This window comes from Dipodomys spectabilis, unplaced genomic scaffold (genome assembly GCF_019054845.1).
Source record: "Dipodomys spectabilis isolate Male_0828 unplaced genomic scaffold, ASM1905484v1 ptg000054l, whole genome shotgun sequence".
In the NCBI taxonomy this organism is placed as follows: Eukaryota; Metazoa; Chordata; class Mammalia; order Rodentia; family Heteromyidae; genus Dipodomys; species Dipodomys spectabilis.
The window spans coordinates 10,391,381-10,406,396 of record NW_024870731.1 but is presented as its reverse complement, the minus strand read 5'-3'; the positions used below and the strand labels follow the sequence as shown (position 1 = coordinate 10,406,396).

Sequence of the window (15,016 nt, the reverse complement as noted above, 5' to 3'; positions counted from 1 at the left end):
GAGAGGCTGAGATCTAAGGATCATGGTTCAAAGCCAGCCTAGGAAAAAAAACTATGGAGCTGGAAGTGGAGCTGTGGTCAAATGGTAGAGTCCTAATCTTGATCATAAAAGCTCAGGGACAGTGCCCAGGCCCTGAGTTTAAGTCCCAGGATCAGTATACATATACACACATGCACGTGCGCGCGCGCACACACACACACACACAAACACGTTAGCACAACTGTACATATTGTGCAAACTATGCTTCTTTCAGAACTTTTTTGGGGACTGTAACTAGTTTACACCTGTATGTTCTGATTTGGTGACTGGCTGCAGTTTACTTGGCGTCCAACTGGCTTTCCTATGATGTGTCAGCAGAAAATGGAAACTTCCTGAATGTATGCAGGATATATGACCTCTAAAATGTCAAATTCTGTGGAGTGACAACATCATTGTCAAAGACCTGGGGATCTTCTGATGTGAATGGTGGAACGGGACTGAGTTTGCCTGTGGGATCTGTGACATTGAGGAAAAGAAGAAATGAATCTGAGCCCTTTCTGGGATGAACTCAAACAGGAATCAAGTCAGACAAGCTCCTCTACTTTTGAATCCTTTGTGGAGGTAAAATGCATGTGGAGTCAATAGATAAGAGGAGAAATCAAAGACTGGTTAAACTGGAAGGAGAGGGTTCCTTTAAATCTAAATGGAAGCATGTGTTCTTTAAGAATCTGTAAGAACCAGTCAGCATTGACAGACATCTTGGTAATAAAGTAATAGCTTGTGGGGATGAGTAAGGAAATAGGAAACACCAGGTTCTACTTGTTCAACAAATTAAGCCATCAGTCACATGAGCCCTTCTGTTAATTCCCCCCCAATACAACTTACATGAATAAATTCAGCCTTTTATTTATATTAATCTTCAAATACCCACAACGCAAATAATAAACTCCATTAAAAATAGAAGCCTTGTTTAGTTTTCATTCTTCAACCATTAATACCCCATCTTTTGTGCCAGTACAGGGCTTGAACGAAGAGTCTCCAGCTCTTGGTTGGCTTTTCACTCAAGGCTGGCACTCTACCACTTGAAGCCACACCTTCAGTTCTGGCATTTTGCTAGTTAATTGGATATAAGCGTCTCCTGGACTTTCTTGCCTGAGATGGCTTTGAATTACAATCATCAGATCTCAGCCTCCTGAGTAGTTAGGATTATAGGGATAAGCCACCACTGCCAGGCAGAATTTTTAACTCCATCTCAGCCTCCTGACATGAGGGGGGAATTTGTTTTTGATACAAACACACAGGTCTGAAGCAATAAGCCAGTGGCTAAAATATCTTCTCTAGATAGGAGGCCAACGTCATCTAAAGTCCAATAGAACTACTCTTGGTAGTAGCTATCTGCATCTTTGATACAGTAACCATTAACCACATGTGGCCATAGAGCTCAGACTTGTATGAGGGAATGATGTCACATTCCTCCATTATAATGAGTATCCATTAAAATAGCCCCCAATGGTTAGTGGTTGCCATATAGACAGCTCAGATCTAGCATACAATCTAAGGATAGAGAGATGCAGTGAGCTGTAAATGAAATGGGTGGAGAATGCCTATGTAAGGATGATAGGTATTTAGAAACATACTTCCTACCTAGTTTTTCCTATCAGAATCACTGCACTCAACTCGGTGCTGGCTGCTCACGCCTATAATCCTATATACTTGAGAGGCTGAGATCTGAGGATCAAGCCAGCCCAGAGAAGAAAAGTCCTCGTGACACTCTTATCTCCAATTAACCACTCAAAAACCGGAAGTGGCGCTGTGGCTCAATTGGTAGAGTGTTAGCCTTGTATACAAAGAGGCTCAGGGACAGCACCCAGGCCCTGAGTTCAAGCCTTACAACTGACAAAAGAAAAGAGAAAAAACTGCACTCAAAGACAGCCCAAAGGAGACAGCATCTTTAAGGGGGTAGAAGGGTACTAAACTTGCCGATTAGCGAGCAGACACCATCTGGGAGAGAATTGGGTGTGAATGATGTTTTCCCAATGGCAGAACCAACCCATTCAGCAACTCTTGTCTGAACTAGGTAGGCCAGGCTCAGCAAGGAGAGCTTTCCCACTCCTGTCAGTCCTGGCTCTACTCCAGCTGAGATCTGTTCTTCCAAACATGTGAGCATTAAACCTGCAGCCACATATATGGGTCTCAGACACTTACTCAGGGCTCACATCTCACACACATTAACATTCAACTCTGCTTTCTAAAGAAAGAAACTGGTTCAGATGCTGGCATCTCTCTCTTCCAAGAAGTATGGGCCTTTACAATGGTTATTTCTTGTCAGGCCTATGCCAACCAAATATGGGGCATCAGGAGAGTTTCTCAACTGTAAACACCTGCTCTGTGCTGATCTTTGCAATACCAGTGACTAGAGAAATACATTGCAGGCAATTTTGGCTAGAGTTAGCTGAGCTATACAAGGGCTGGGGCAGGTGAACGGAGGTAGACAAGACCAAGAAAATTCTCATTTAGATGAAAACATCTTACCCAGCTCTGTTGGTGTTTCAGCAGGCTGGGATGAGCTGCAGAGTTGGGCCAAAGCTCTCTTCTATCTTCTCTCCATTCCTACTCTGATCCTCTCAGTGCCTCCCTGAGCTTGGGCTCAACCAATGAACACGAAAGCTTGTCTAGTGGACCTAAAGTTGTCAAATTGTCAGGTCACTAAACTCTCTTCACCGCTGAATTTTCATGGCCAACCAGCAATCCAAGTTAAGGCTACTTGAAGACAGAGAACCTGATCCAGTGGTCTAGGTCCAGCATCCTAGAGAGGCTGCCAGACAATGCCCAGGCTTCTTTCCCTAGGCAGAATCAAGAGCACTTGCTCAGTGAGAAAAGAAATGAAGACTCTTCTGTACCATATGTTGATCATCTCTATTAATAAAGGCAATGAGAAAATGAATCAAATTTTTGGTAGGTACTAGGTTTGAACTCAGGACCTCTTACTTGGTATTCTACCTCTTAAACCATGCCTCCAGCACTGAGTTTTGCTGATTATTTTAGATATAGAATCATATAGATTTTTTTTCTGCCTGAACTGGCCTTGAACCATGATCCTCTAGATCTCAGCTTCCTAAGTAGCTAGGATTATAGGTATGAGCCACTGGTGCCCGGCTCTGTTTTACACAGTCAGCAGTCAATAAGATAAGGTATGAGAAGGAGAGACTCTACATTCTTTCACAGAACTTTCTTCTGTCTACTACCAGAAGCACAGGCACCGAAGGGACTGATTCATGACATCTACATGCTCTTTCAGCTCCCTTAGGGCAGAACTGCAATGGTCAAAAGTCTTTTCCTCTCTGCCCTTGTGTTCACCGCTCATCCACAGGGTGGACCTGGTCAAACCGCCACAGCTGGCTGGCTTTATCCTGGCATGGACTCAGAAACAAATCCATGCTGCTTTGCTCATCCACAGCCTCCACGCACTTCCCGGAAACAATGTGGACAAGCATCCCATTCTGCAAATAGAAAAGATAAAGAAAGCCAGTTCCCCACAAAGGCAGTTCCCTGAAAGATACTTTTAACATTTGGACTGATTAGTAAGCAACTAATATAATTTGAACCAGCCTGCAGAGGAATGGTAGTGTTTTTTTTGGTTAATACAAAATGTTAGCTACGATAGTCCTAAAATATAGTTGTTATTCAAAGCCTTGGGGTCACTAATGCCCTTATCTTTGTTACAATTATGTTCTTTTTTTTTTCTTTTTGGTAGGTTGTGAGGCCTGAACTCTGGGCCTGGGTGCTGTCCCTCAGCTCTTCAACTCAAGGCTAGTGCCCTACCACTTGAACCACAGTGCCCTTTGCAGCTTTTTCTGCTTATGTGGTGCTGAAGAATCGAACCCAAGGCCTCATGCATGCAAGGCAAGCACTCTACCACTGAGCCACCTTCCCAGCCCTATTATGTTCTTTCTTAAGCACATGTGGTGAGGATGATTTCCGGAAATAGAACCTGTCCAAGTTTTCTGCTGTGTTTTGGACACTCACTGTTAGCACTCTGTTCACAAATGTCCACTTTCAAAAGGATTTCATGAGCTCCGCCTTCTGTTTATCTTACAATTTTGTGCTGTGGCCAGAAGGTTACAGTAGAGAGCAAAGCCTCCACGATTACCTACATCCTGAACAAGCCACATTCAATGAACTATGAGTGCTCTGCTCAAAAACTAGCAGATTTATTATTAAATCTAACATCCTCTTTTCAAACTCTTACTTCCTCTTATTTTTATAGGTGCTGGTATTGGGGCTTGAACTCAAGGCCTGGGCACTGTTCCTTCATTTTTTCATTCAAGACTGGTGCTCTACCACTTGAGCCATAGGTCCACCTCTGGCTTTTCAGTGGTAAACGAATGATAAGAACCTCACAGACTTTCCCGCTCAGCTGGTTTTGAACCTCAATTCTCAGATCTCAGCCTCTGGAATAGCTAGGATTATAGGAGTGAGCCACCAGTGCTCGACTTCTTTTGACTTTTTGTAACTGGTTTATTTCATCTAGCATAGTGTCTTTAAGGCCCATGCATGTTGTAGCAGAGAACAGGATTCTCTTCCATTTTAAAGGTGAATACCAGTTATTATAAGAAATTATTTTAGGAGGCAATTAATCCCTATCTGAATAATATACATTTAAGATAAATGTGTATCCACATTGTATCTATCCATCCATGGATGGACATTTGGGTTGTCTTCAGCACTTGGCTGTTATTAAGTAGTGCCACTATGAACAGCATTCTTTTCTGGCTGATGATAATAGCTTTTTAAATTCTCTCCTCCATCACCACCCTTACCCCGCCTCTCTGGTAGTACTGTGTTTGAACTCAAGGCCTTAAATTTGCTGGTATGCAGTCTACCACTAGTTATATCCTCAGTCCTTTTAGGATTTAGTTATTTTTTTCTGATATGGTCTTGCATCTTTTGAACAGGAACAACCTCAGACCTGAATCTCCTATGTATGGGCTCCAGCATAGCTAATATCAGTCAGTCATATGCCATCACTGCTTGGCTTATTTGTTAAGATTGGGGTCTTAGTAACTTTTGACCTAGGCTGGATTCAAACCACAATCTTCCCAATCTCTCTACCAAGAAGCAGGGATTACAAGTGTTTGCCACTGTGTCTAGTTTCATTTCCTAATATCTCAAATATGCTGGGTAATTCTAATTTTTTATTTGTCTTAAAATGCTGTCTCTAAAATATATCTTATTCACAGTACTTTCTTAGAGTGATCTTTCATGAGCATCCATGAAAGATCTTAACGTGATTGCTAAGACTTCTTGCATGTGTGGGTCCCCGGAGTTCTGGGTCTACTTGTCATCAAAGCCTCAAGGTCTTTGTCCCAGCTGCTTATTTTGAATTTTCCTGAAGATTTCTAAATACAAATTTTCCTCCCAGAGCCAGCTTTAAGAACACCAGGGATAGAGTTCTTCTTAGTTATTTTGCCATCTTTACTCCCAAGCAGAAGTTGAAGAAAAGACTTTTTTTTGTTTTATTTTGTCAGTCATGGGGCTTGAACTCTGGGCCTGGGCACTATCCCTCAGCTCTTCAGCTCAAGGCAAGCTCTGTACACTTAAGCCACAGTGCCACTTCTGTTTTTCTGTTGGTTTATTGAACATAAGACTCTCACAGACTTTCCTGCCCAGGTTGGCTTTGAACCGTGATCCTCATATCTCATCCTCCCTGAGTAGCTAAGATTATAGGCGTGAGCCACCAGCAGCCAATGAAAAGACTTTTTTGAATGTGTATATTTAAGCTGGGTGTTAGTGATCAGATCTTTCATTCTAGCTGCTTGGGCAATTTAGGATTAGAGGATCAAGTTTCCAGACCAACTTGAACAGAAAAGTCCAAGTCCAAGAGACTATGACTCTATCTCCATGAAAGGAAGCTGGATGCAGTGTTGTACCTGAGCCCAGAGATGATGGAAAGTGTAAAGCAGGTGGATAGTGACTCAGGTTGCAGGCCCAGTCAGGAAGTGAGACCCTATCGCAAACAATAACCATGGAAAAACAGGACTGGAGGTATGGCTCTGTGGTACAGCACCAGCCTAGCAAGGGTAAGGACCTGAGTTCAAATCCCCATACTGTTGAGAAAAGAAAACTATGAACTGCGTGTTGGTGGCTCATGCCTGTAATCCTAGCTACTCATGAAACTAAGAGCTGAGGATCATGGTTTGAAGCCAGACCAAGGAAGGAAAGTCCATGAAACTCTTATCTCCAATTAAACACCAAGAAACCAGACGTGACACTATGGCTCAAAGTGGTAGAGTGCTAGCCTTGAGCAAAAAGCTCAAGACGGCTGAGAAGGTGGCTCAATGGTAGCGTGCTTGCCTTGCATGCATGAGGCCCTGGGTTCGATTCCTCAGCACCACATAAGCAGAAAAAGCCGGAAGTGGAGCTATGGATTAAGTGGTAGAGCACTAGCCTTGAGCTGAAGAGTTCAGGACCCATGATGGACCAAAAAAAAAAAAAAAAGCTCAAGAATAGTGCCCAGTTCCTGAGTTGAAGCTCCATGACTGGCAAAAAAAAAAAAAAAAAAGAAGAAAGAAAAAGTGTGTATTTGTTTTTTATGGTAATAATCTAACTCAATTTGGAAGATATAAGGAGAAAATTCATCATAGATACTATCACCTTCCTCTTCCAATCCTGCGTCTGCAAGCTGCTCATTCTCCTAAGTGCTTACAGTACTAGAATTCCTCTCCATAGACACAAAACCTCTGGGAAGGATCTAAAGCTCCTCTTCCCTAAGGTTTCATAGGTCCAAACTTTACAAAAATGCTGAAATGATCAGAATGGAATCTGCATTAGAAGGAAGGTAATATCTATATATCTATTCATCTATGCATCTACTCATATTCATGTTTTATTTCAGTAGTAAGGGGGGCTTTGTGTTACTCCTAAAAAGCATACTAACACACTGGTCAGCTGTTTCTGTGACATGTTCCACCCTCTTCCCCACAAGATGAACTGACAAACATCAAAGTGGGAGGAGGGGCAGCAATCCTTTTCCCAGTCAGTCAGTGCTATACACTAACTAGTTGAAGAAGGATTAGTACATGTCCTGATGCTAGTGGACCAGCCTCCCCATGGGGTTGCTTTCCTTCTCTCTGAGGTCGACATGCAGTAACTAAGTTCAACCCTAGAAACACAGGCCTCTGGTAACACCTGACCTCTTAGAACAACCCGGACTGCAGTGCTGCCCATAAATCCCATCTGACCTGCAGCCCTACTGAACATCCGGAAATGAGTTCTCACCTTCTGGAAGTCCCAGAGCTGTGAATGGATGGCTGAGCTTTCCTGGATGCAGTCTTGCAGAATTACCTGCTCTTGCCTGACATCAAAGCACAGATGTGGCGGGCTTCCAAAACGGATTTCCTTCCTGCCAATGTGTTCCAGGCGCTGGGCAGAAGGAACAGTGTGTCAGGGATTGTTCTGCAGGACAGCAAGGCTGCATCTCATGGTTAAGTCCATAAATATACTGTGACACCAGCCCTGGGCCCTGAAGTTCTCACATTGCAGCTGCCTTACGTGATTCTGTCACGTTCCTCCATTGTCCTATTGACTGTCCAATAGATTAATTTAGAAAGAAGTCTGTGTGTTCTGAGAGTGAAATGGTGGAGGAACAGATGAGGAACCTCTCTCTGAGGCCTATGCTGATCTCTTTCTGGAGAGATCTTTCCTGCCCTTCAAATGAACTGTCCTGCTGTTTGTGGGATCTGCTGCTGACTCTCGCTCATGGTTATCGTATTTACCCGCAGCACTGGGATCGCAAATACTCTTGGGGAGGACTTTAGTGGAGAAGCCTGTGCACACTAATTGAAGGCACATCCTGAGAAACCTATTTTTGTTTGTTCCTGACAGTCACAGCCCAAACCAATTTTTATATTAGTGGTTCTAAGACAGGACTGGTTGGATTTGAGCAATATAACTGGCACACATGCTCTTGTGGCACACACATTGCTATCAGCATTGAAAAATCCTTAACACTTGTTGAATTGGAGATGCCATACTTTTGTTTTGCACGGTACTCTGCAAATGAAATACCCTGCCTTGCTTGAGGATGCCAAACCACATACGCTGTTTATACGTGAATCCTAACCCCATGTTAGAGGCAAGGCTGGGCACCTTACTCAGGGAAGGGTGTTTTTCCTACTTAAACCCCTGAGGTGATGGACAAACTTCCTTGGGAAACATTTCCCTGTGGCGATGGATAGATGGAATTTAACTTTGGGAGCAGGGATTGCTCTTGAAGATCAAAGCTGATCTTCATGGACTGAAGTTTGGCTCTCACTGCTTTTCCTGTCTGGAGTCAGCATGCTCAGCTCTCTGAGGTGGATACTGCCTGCCCCTGACTTTGGCAGTTCAGCCCATATCCCATAATATCCCAGTTGCTTGTTGTTGTTGTTAAGGAGATTTTGCTTGCTTCTTGTCAAATCAATGACTTGTGCACAAAAGGAGCATTTTATACATATATATATATATATATATATATATATATATATATATATATATATTTAATCCAGCATAGCCTATCTATGTGTATTAAGGAAGGGCGTTGAGCTTATATATTACACTATTGCTGGATCCAAGAGTCCTCACTAATTTCCTCAACATATATGTGTGTGTGTGTGTATGTGTGTGCGCGCACACACACACACACACACACACACACAGAAAAGAGCAAACATTCTGTTTACTTGAATCCCAATTGCAGATGAAGAAAAGGCTCAGAGAGGTTAAACAAGTCTGCTGAGATCATACAGCCATTTTACCCTACTACAGAACTTCTTCATAAACTTTATTTCTTTAGTTTTCAGCCCTTGAACCAGGCATGACTGCTTCTCAGTAGGTTCTAGATAGTTCTAGAGCCAGGAGAGGTGAAGTGGATCCTGAGCCTCCCTTTTCTATGTGTTCTTGGCTGGCTCTCTTCCAGGCAGGGCTGGGCCCCAGGCCTTCTGAGGGATGCTCTTTTCTACTCCCCTCACCCCCAGGCTCTCTTGGTATCTTCAGATCATCCAAAAAATACCTCTGGGAATTGAGGTACCTTTGGAATATGTATGACAGCTTAATGCAAAGTCCTTTATCACAGCAGGAGTGTGGAGAGATCTGGGAACAGGTGAGACTTGCTCCATTGTCATCTAGGTTGTGAAAAAGAACTGAGTCCACCAAGGCCCCAGATAGGTTCAAAGGAGGCTTCTACCATCTGAGCAATTATTCCCATGAAAGAAAGTTTTGAAGAGAGTAAAGCACACCCTAAGCCAGGCTCTAGTGGCTCATGCCTGTAATCCTAGCTACTCAATAGGCTGTGATCTAAAGATAGTAATTTGAAGCAAGCATAGGAAGGAAAGTCTGTGAAACTCTTACCTCCAATTAACCAGCAAAAAAAAAAAAAAGCCTAAAGCCGGGCGCTGGTGGCTCATGCCTGATGCCTGTAATCCTAGTTGCTCAGGAGGCTGAGATCTGAGGATGGAGATTCAAAGCCAACCCGGGCAGGAAAGTCCGTGAAACTCTTATCTCCAATAAACCACCAGAAAACCAGAAGTGGCACTGTAGCTCAAGTGGTAGAGTGTTTGCCTTGAGCTGAAGAGTGCAGGGACAGCGCCCAAGCCCAGATTTCAAGCCCACGACCGACCAAAAAAAAAAAAAAAAAAAAAAAGCCTAAAGCAGAGCTGTGGCTCAAGTGGTAAAGGACCAGGCTTGAGCAAAAAAAAAAACAAAAACAAAAACAAAGGGACAGTGCCCAGGCCTTGAGTTCAAGCCACAGGGCTAACACAAAACAAAAACAAAACAACAATAACAACAACAACAACAAAAACTTGACCTAAGATTCTAGGTGAGTTTCCTAAAGACCAAGGGGCCTATTTGAATATTGCATCACTGCGTCGAGGTTTTTCCCCTGACTTGATTGCCATCTTTTCTCCTGACACTATGACCTTGCTTCAACCTGCCAACACCAGTGCCTGCAATCCCCAGGGCTGTGATTCTATGGCTTTAGTTTTTCATCTGACTGAGGAGGGTTGGATAAACAGCCTCTCCATTGCCCTCTGTCTCAACTGCTCCATTCTTTGATTCAGCTCCACCCATAAACTGGGATTGAAGCGGGCAGCACTATGACAAATTGTCACATCAGGGAAAGGGGCCATCAGGGGATAGGGGATTATAGAAAAGGAAGTGAAGCATAAAACTTCTGCGAGCTGCTCCCTGTCCTGAGAAGGCTGACCACCTACCTGCTGTTGTCGCCTGTTACTACAAGAAGCAAGCACCACAGGACAGCCCAAGGTATCTCCTTCTGCCTGGCAGTCTGCGCAGAATCCAAGACCCTTGTTGCGGAGCTGCAAGTGGACACCCACAGACAAGTAAACCCCAACTTCCATGATACACACTCAGCCAGGCTCCATTCCTCAACTTCACTCATAAGGAATGGGGTCAAGTGGAAATCACTGATCCTGATGGACATACTCTGGAAGGAGGCAGGCCAGGAGGTCTAGGGGTAGAGGAAATGGCAAGCTAGCCACTTTCCTCAGGCTGGCATATGAGCAGGGGTTGGAATGAAGACCCCCGAGGCCTTGCTGAGCTCACCATTGGTTGACCAAGACAATGGAAGAACATTCGAATAGTAGCTCTTGTCCTGGGAGGGAAACTACCCTCTCCTTTCCTCCCGACCCATCACCCTTGGGCCATGCCTTGCCTTTCCAGTGAATCTGGGTCTGCGCTCTGTTGGATACAACTCAGGGTAGATGTTGGCCAGAAACCAGTGGAAGGTCCGACAACCCAGCGTCCTTTGCAGCTTTATTCGCTCCCTGAAGTCTAGGCTCACAGCCTGGGGAAGAAGAAAAACACCAGCATCCACATGAGGAGAGTTTGTGTTATGCCAGAGGTGACTTAGGAGGGGAGGAGATAGGGTGGCTGGAAGAAGTTGAAGGGCTTGGGCAGAGAGGGGCCCAAGGTCCCAGCTCCCAGCACTGTGGTCAGTGGAGAAAATCTTGTGCTGGCAGAAGAGAGTTTGGAAGGGATGGCACAGAGTGGATCTCCCCTAGGACATGGAAGCAACAAGACTGGAAATGACAGCACCCACTCCAGTCACCTACCAAATCTTTACAAAGACCATGGAATAAGACCTTGGTGTTCAGGCTTTGAGACTTACTGGTGGGCATTGGTGGCCACCTATAGAGGGCTGTGTGCTTAGACAGGAACAGGCGTAGAAGCAGCTGAGAGGGGCGTCAGTTGGGAAACTGTAGGGTAAGGGACCAGGTGAGGCTGCCAAGTCTTTTTGTTAATGAGTTAATCAATTAGGTGAAACAATCCTTCCTTCTTGTGGTTCTCCTTCATTATATAATTGTATCTGGATGGATAGCAAGACAAAATTTTAATGTTGATATAAATTAAAGTTTGGGGCTTTGGGGAGAAGAACCCCACCATGCCCAATGAAATTAACTTTCCTAACTCAGGAATTTCTTGCTTATTGCACAGCTTTACACACCATTAAACCAAGGAAATCTATTGCTTTTCCTCTAAGGAAATTGGTATAATTTTTGATGGTTTATTTACATCAGTAATCTTTATTTGAGATCTCCCCAATCTCTCCCCAGGGTAGATTTTGTTACCAAAGCAGAGACATTTCTTTAGTGGTATTCTATCACTAAGATAGTGATAACACAAACTGACAAATCTATTCAACCTTTGTGTGACCTCAAACAAAGGGGCATGTGGACTTTGAACTTCCCCTTCTGCACAACACCACCTAAGAAAGGAAGAAACAAGGCAATGTGGAATCCCCTGGTGGTGAGATCTTTCTGTATCTCAAAATCCATGTGAGGGCTTAAAAGGACCAGAAATCTTCAGAACAAAAGCTTTTTACATGTAAAATAAGTGCATGCTATTAAATACTTTCAGGGACATCACTGAAATCAACTGAGTGATAGGACAGTTCTAAAACATGCATTAATGGGACTGTGTGTATACATGTGTATACAAGATCAATTTTGATAGATAATAGATGATGATGGGTAGATGGATGGATGATAGATGATGAAGGATGGACAAAAGATAGAAGATGGAGGATGAATGGATGGATAGATGATAGATAGATAAATAGATAGATAGATAGATAGATAGATAGATAGATAGATAGATAGATAGATAGATAGATAGATGAAGGATAGATGGGTAGGTAGGTAGATAGATAAATAGGAATCCTCTGCTCAGTATCTTCTGACTGACCAGTAAGAGTGCCATTCTCTTTGCAAAAGTCATCAGATGAACAGAGGGATATGTATGTCCTTCATTGGTGTTCCTCAGAGACAGGAGTAGATAAAAGAAGAGAAGAATGATTGCCTGTGGACTAAGTTGGTATTTGGAATTCTCCGAATCACTTTTTTATATGTCTTTCTTTCTGTTTTTAATTTTAATTTTTGTTTTTGGTGCCAGTCTGAGACTTAAACCCAGGACCTGGAAGCTGTTCTTGAGCTTCTTTTTGCTCAAGGCTAGCACCCTACCACCTGAGCAACAGCTCTCTTTCTGTTTTTTTTTTTTTTTGGTAGGTTTAGTAGCTATAAGAGTCTCACAGTCTGTTACATTTAGAAGATTAATTTATGTAAAATATCCAAGTATTGTTGTTAAAATGCTTTCTTTGTTTCCAGTTGTTTCATGATTAAATTTCTAGACAAGTAAAAAAAAACAGTCTCACAGACTATCTGACTGGGCTGGCTTTGAACCACAATCCTCAGATGTCAGCCTCCTTGATATCTAGGATTACATATATGAGCACTGGTACCTGGCTTCATATTTCTTTCTATTGTACGGTCACAGTTATTGTTGGTGTTAAAAGACTTTCCCAGGTTCATTAGCTGCTAAAAGGCCAGAGTCAGACTTTAGCTTCAGTTTAACAATCTCTGTATGATCCATTTATTCCATCAATGAAGATTTGTGGCACACTGATGGTGCTTATAGGCTGGAGGTCCCAACAGTGAGAATGAATTCCACCCACTTCCCCACAAATTCAGTGCGATCCAGAGGAGATACTTTATAGGACTCCAGCTAGTCCCAGAGGAGTGGTATCCATATGTGAGGTTTAGTGTAACTATACTTGAGGGAGCTGGGAGACAGAAGACCAACTATTATGAGGCGGGGCTAGTCTACTTCTATATCCATTAGACTTCTCCCTCTACTCCTGCCTCTCTCCTTGCTTTTCTTTAGCATTTAACTTCTTTCTTCTTCTATGAGACCTCAGCTTTCTGTTTTATAAAATGAAGGGTTTGGCTGGATGAATACATTAAGGACTTCAAAACTCCCCAATCACCAACTAGATAACCTTTATTTTCCTCAAAAGCAGAGCTGTCAGACTGCAGAGGGAATTCCCATCATGCCAGGTCCCAATTTCTGTGATTGCCTGGGTCTAAGTGCCAAGTCCTCAGACTTGAACTTGGGGCTTGAATCATCACAACCTGAGTGTTCAAGCACTATACAACTTCATCCACCACTCCATGTTCAGCATTTTTCTGGCTAACTGGAGATAAGTCTCATGGACTTTGCTGCCCAGACTATCTTTGAACCACAATCCTCAGATCTCACCCTCCAGAGTAGCTAGGATTATTGCCATGAGCCACCAGTGCCTGGCATAACACAAGCACTTCTAATTGAACCAAAAATTGTGTTGAGAAAACTGAAGGTCAGTAAGTAATTTGCATGCCATTGCATTAGTCTGGCAATGGCCAATAGACCATGCTCTGGTGGGTCTCTATGGCAGAAGGTTAGACCAGTGCATCCAAAATGTTGCCATTTCCTTAAGGGTACTTTGTAGCTGGGCACTAGAAAAGACCAACTGGCCTCCCAGGCAAGAAAGACAAATGCTCTCCCCAAAATAAAGCAAAAGATTAAAAGCCAGCTGCAACTCTACAGAACCTCTATAAAACTCTGTAGAGTTCTATACAACAAATGCTGTCAGGGATGTGGAGAAAGAGGAACCCTACTGCACTGCTGGTGGGTATGTAAACTAACACAACCACTCTTGAGAGCAATCTGGAGGTTCCTCAGAAAACAGATTCCCTACAACCCAGCCATACTACTCCTTAGGCATCTACCCTGAGCAACAGGAACCAGGATTCAAGGACACACGCACCCCAATGTTCATTGCTGCACTGTTCACAATAGCCAAGATATGGAAACAACCCAGATGCCCCACTACAGATGAATGGATCCAAAAATTGTGGTTCCTATATACAATGGAATATTATACAGCCATTACAAAGGACAAAATAATGGCATTCTCAGAGAAATGGATGGAACTAGAACAAATCATGGTGAGTGAAATAAACCAAGATTAGAGAGAGACAAATGGCATAAGGTCTCCCTGATATGCATATGTTAAATTCAAAATGCAACAAGATATGTCAAAATACAAAGGACCTTTTCTTAGTTTGTTGCATGGTTTTTAGATGACTATGTTCTTGACCCTGCATATGGCATATACATGTATATGTAAGAGGGAAGCTGGGAGGCAGGCACAGAAAAAAAGACATAAAGAAAGTGAAGTTGTTTTCTATTGCAAAAAAAAAAAAAAAAGAACTCTGTAGAAAACCACCTACTCCCATTGCTCATGGAGTAAAGTCTAAACTCCCTTTATTTTCTTATTTTCTTCTTTGTACCAGTACTGGACTTAAACTCAGGGCCTGCTCATTATCCCTTAGCTTTTTTACTCAAGGCTGGTGCTCTACCACTTGAGCCATATCTCCAGCTTTTTGCTGGCTGATAGGAGATAAGAGCTTCATGGACTTCCCTGCCCAGGTTGACTTCGAATCTGGATTCCCAGATTTCAATTTCCTGAGTAGCTAGGGTTACAGGCATGAGCCTTCAGCACGTAGTGAGTCTAAACTCTATCCCACCCCTCAGGTGCTAGAATATTCACCAAGCACTTCTTCTGGATGTCAAAACTGAATCCACTCAGCCACAGTTCAACGACAACCTCTCCTGAAGAGCCACTCTGGGCCTCTCTAGGGTATGATAGCTCATTTTTGTG

General features: G+C 43.2%; 1 protein-coding gene across 1 annotated transcript in view; it reads right to left on the bottom strand.

Moving 5' to 3' along the window:
* Window positions 1–3,108: 3,108 nt before the first annotated feature.
* The window catches only part of Galnt15 (polypeptide N-acetylgalactosaminyltransferase 15), a 29,966-nt gene continuing 18,058 nt past the window's right edge, over window positions 3,109–15,016 (bottom strand). The window contains exons 7-10 of the mRNA XM_042679976.1: window positions 10,691–10,822; window positions 10,230–10,334; window positions 7,258–7,401; window positions 3,109–3,479 (exon numbers count right to left, since the gene is read on the bottom strand). Coding sequence (XP_042535910.1) covers window positions 3,333–3,479; window positions 7,258–7,401; window positions 10,230–10,334; window positions 10,691–10,822 — 528 coding nt within the window. The 3' untranslated portion in view covers window positions 3,109–3,332. The remainder of the gene's footprint in view (window positions 3,480–7,257; window positions 7,402–10,229; window positions 10,335–10,690; window positions 10,823–15,016) is intronic.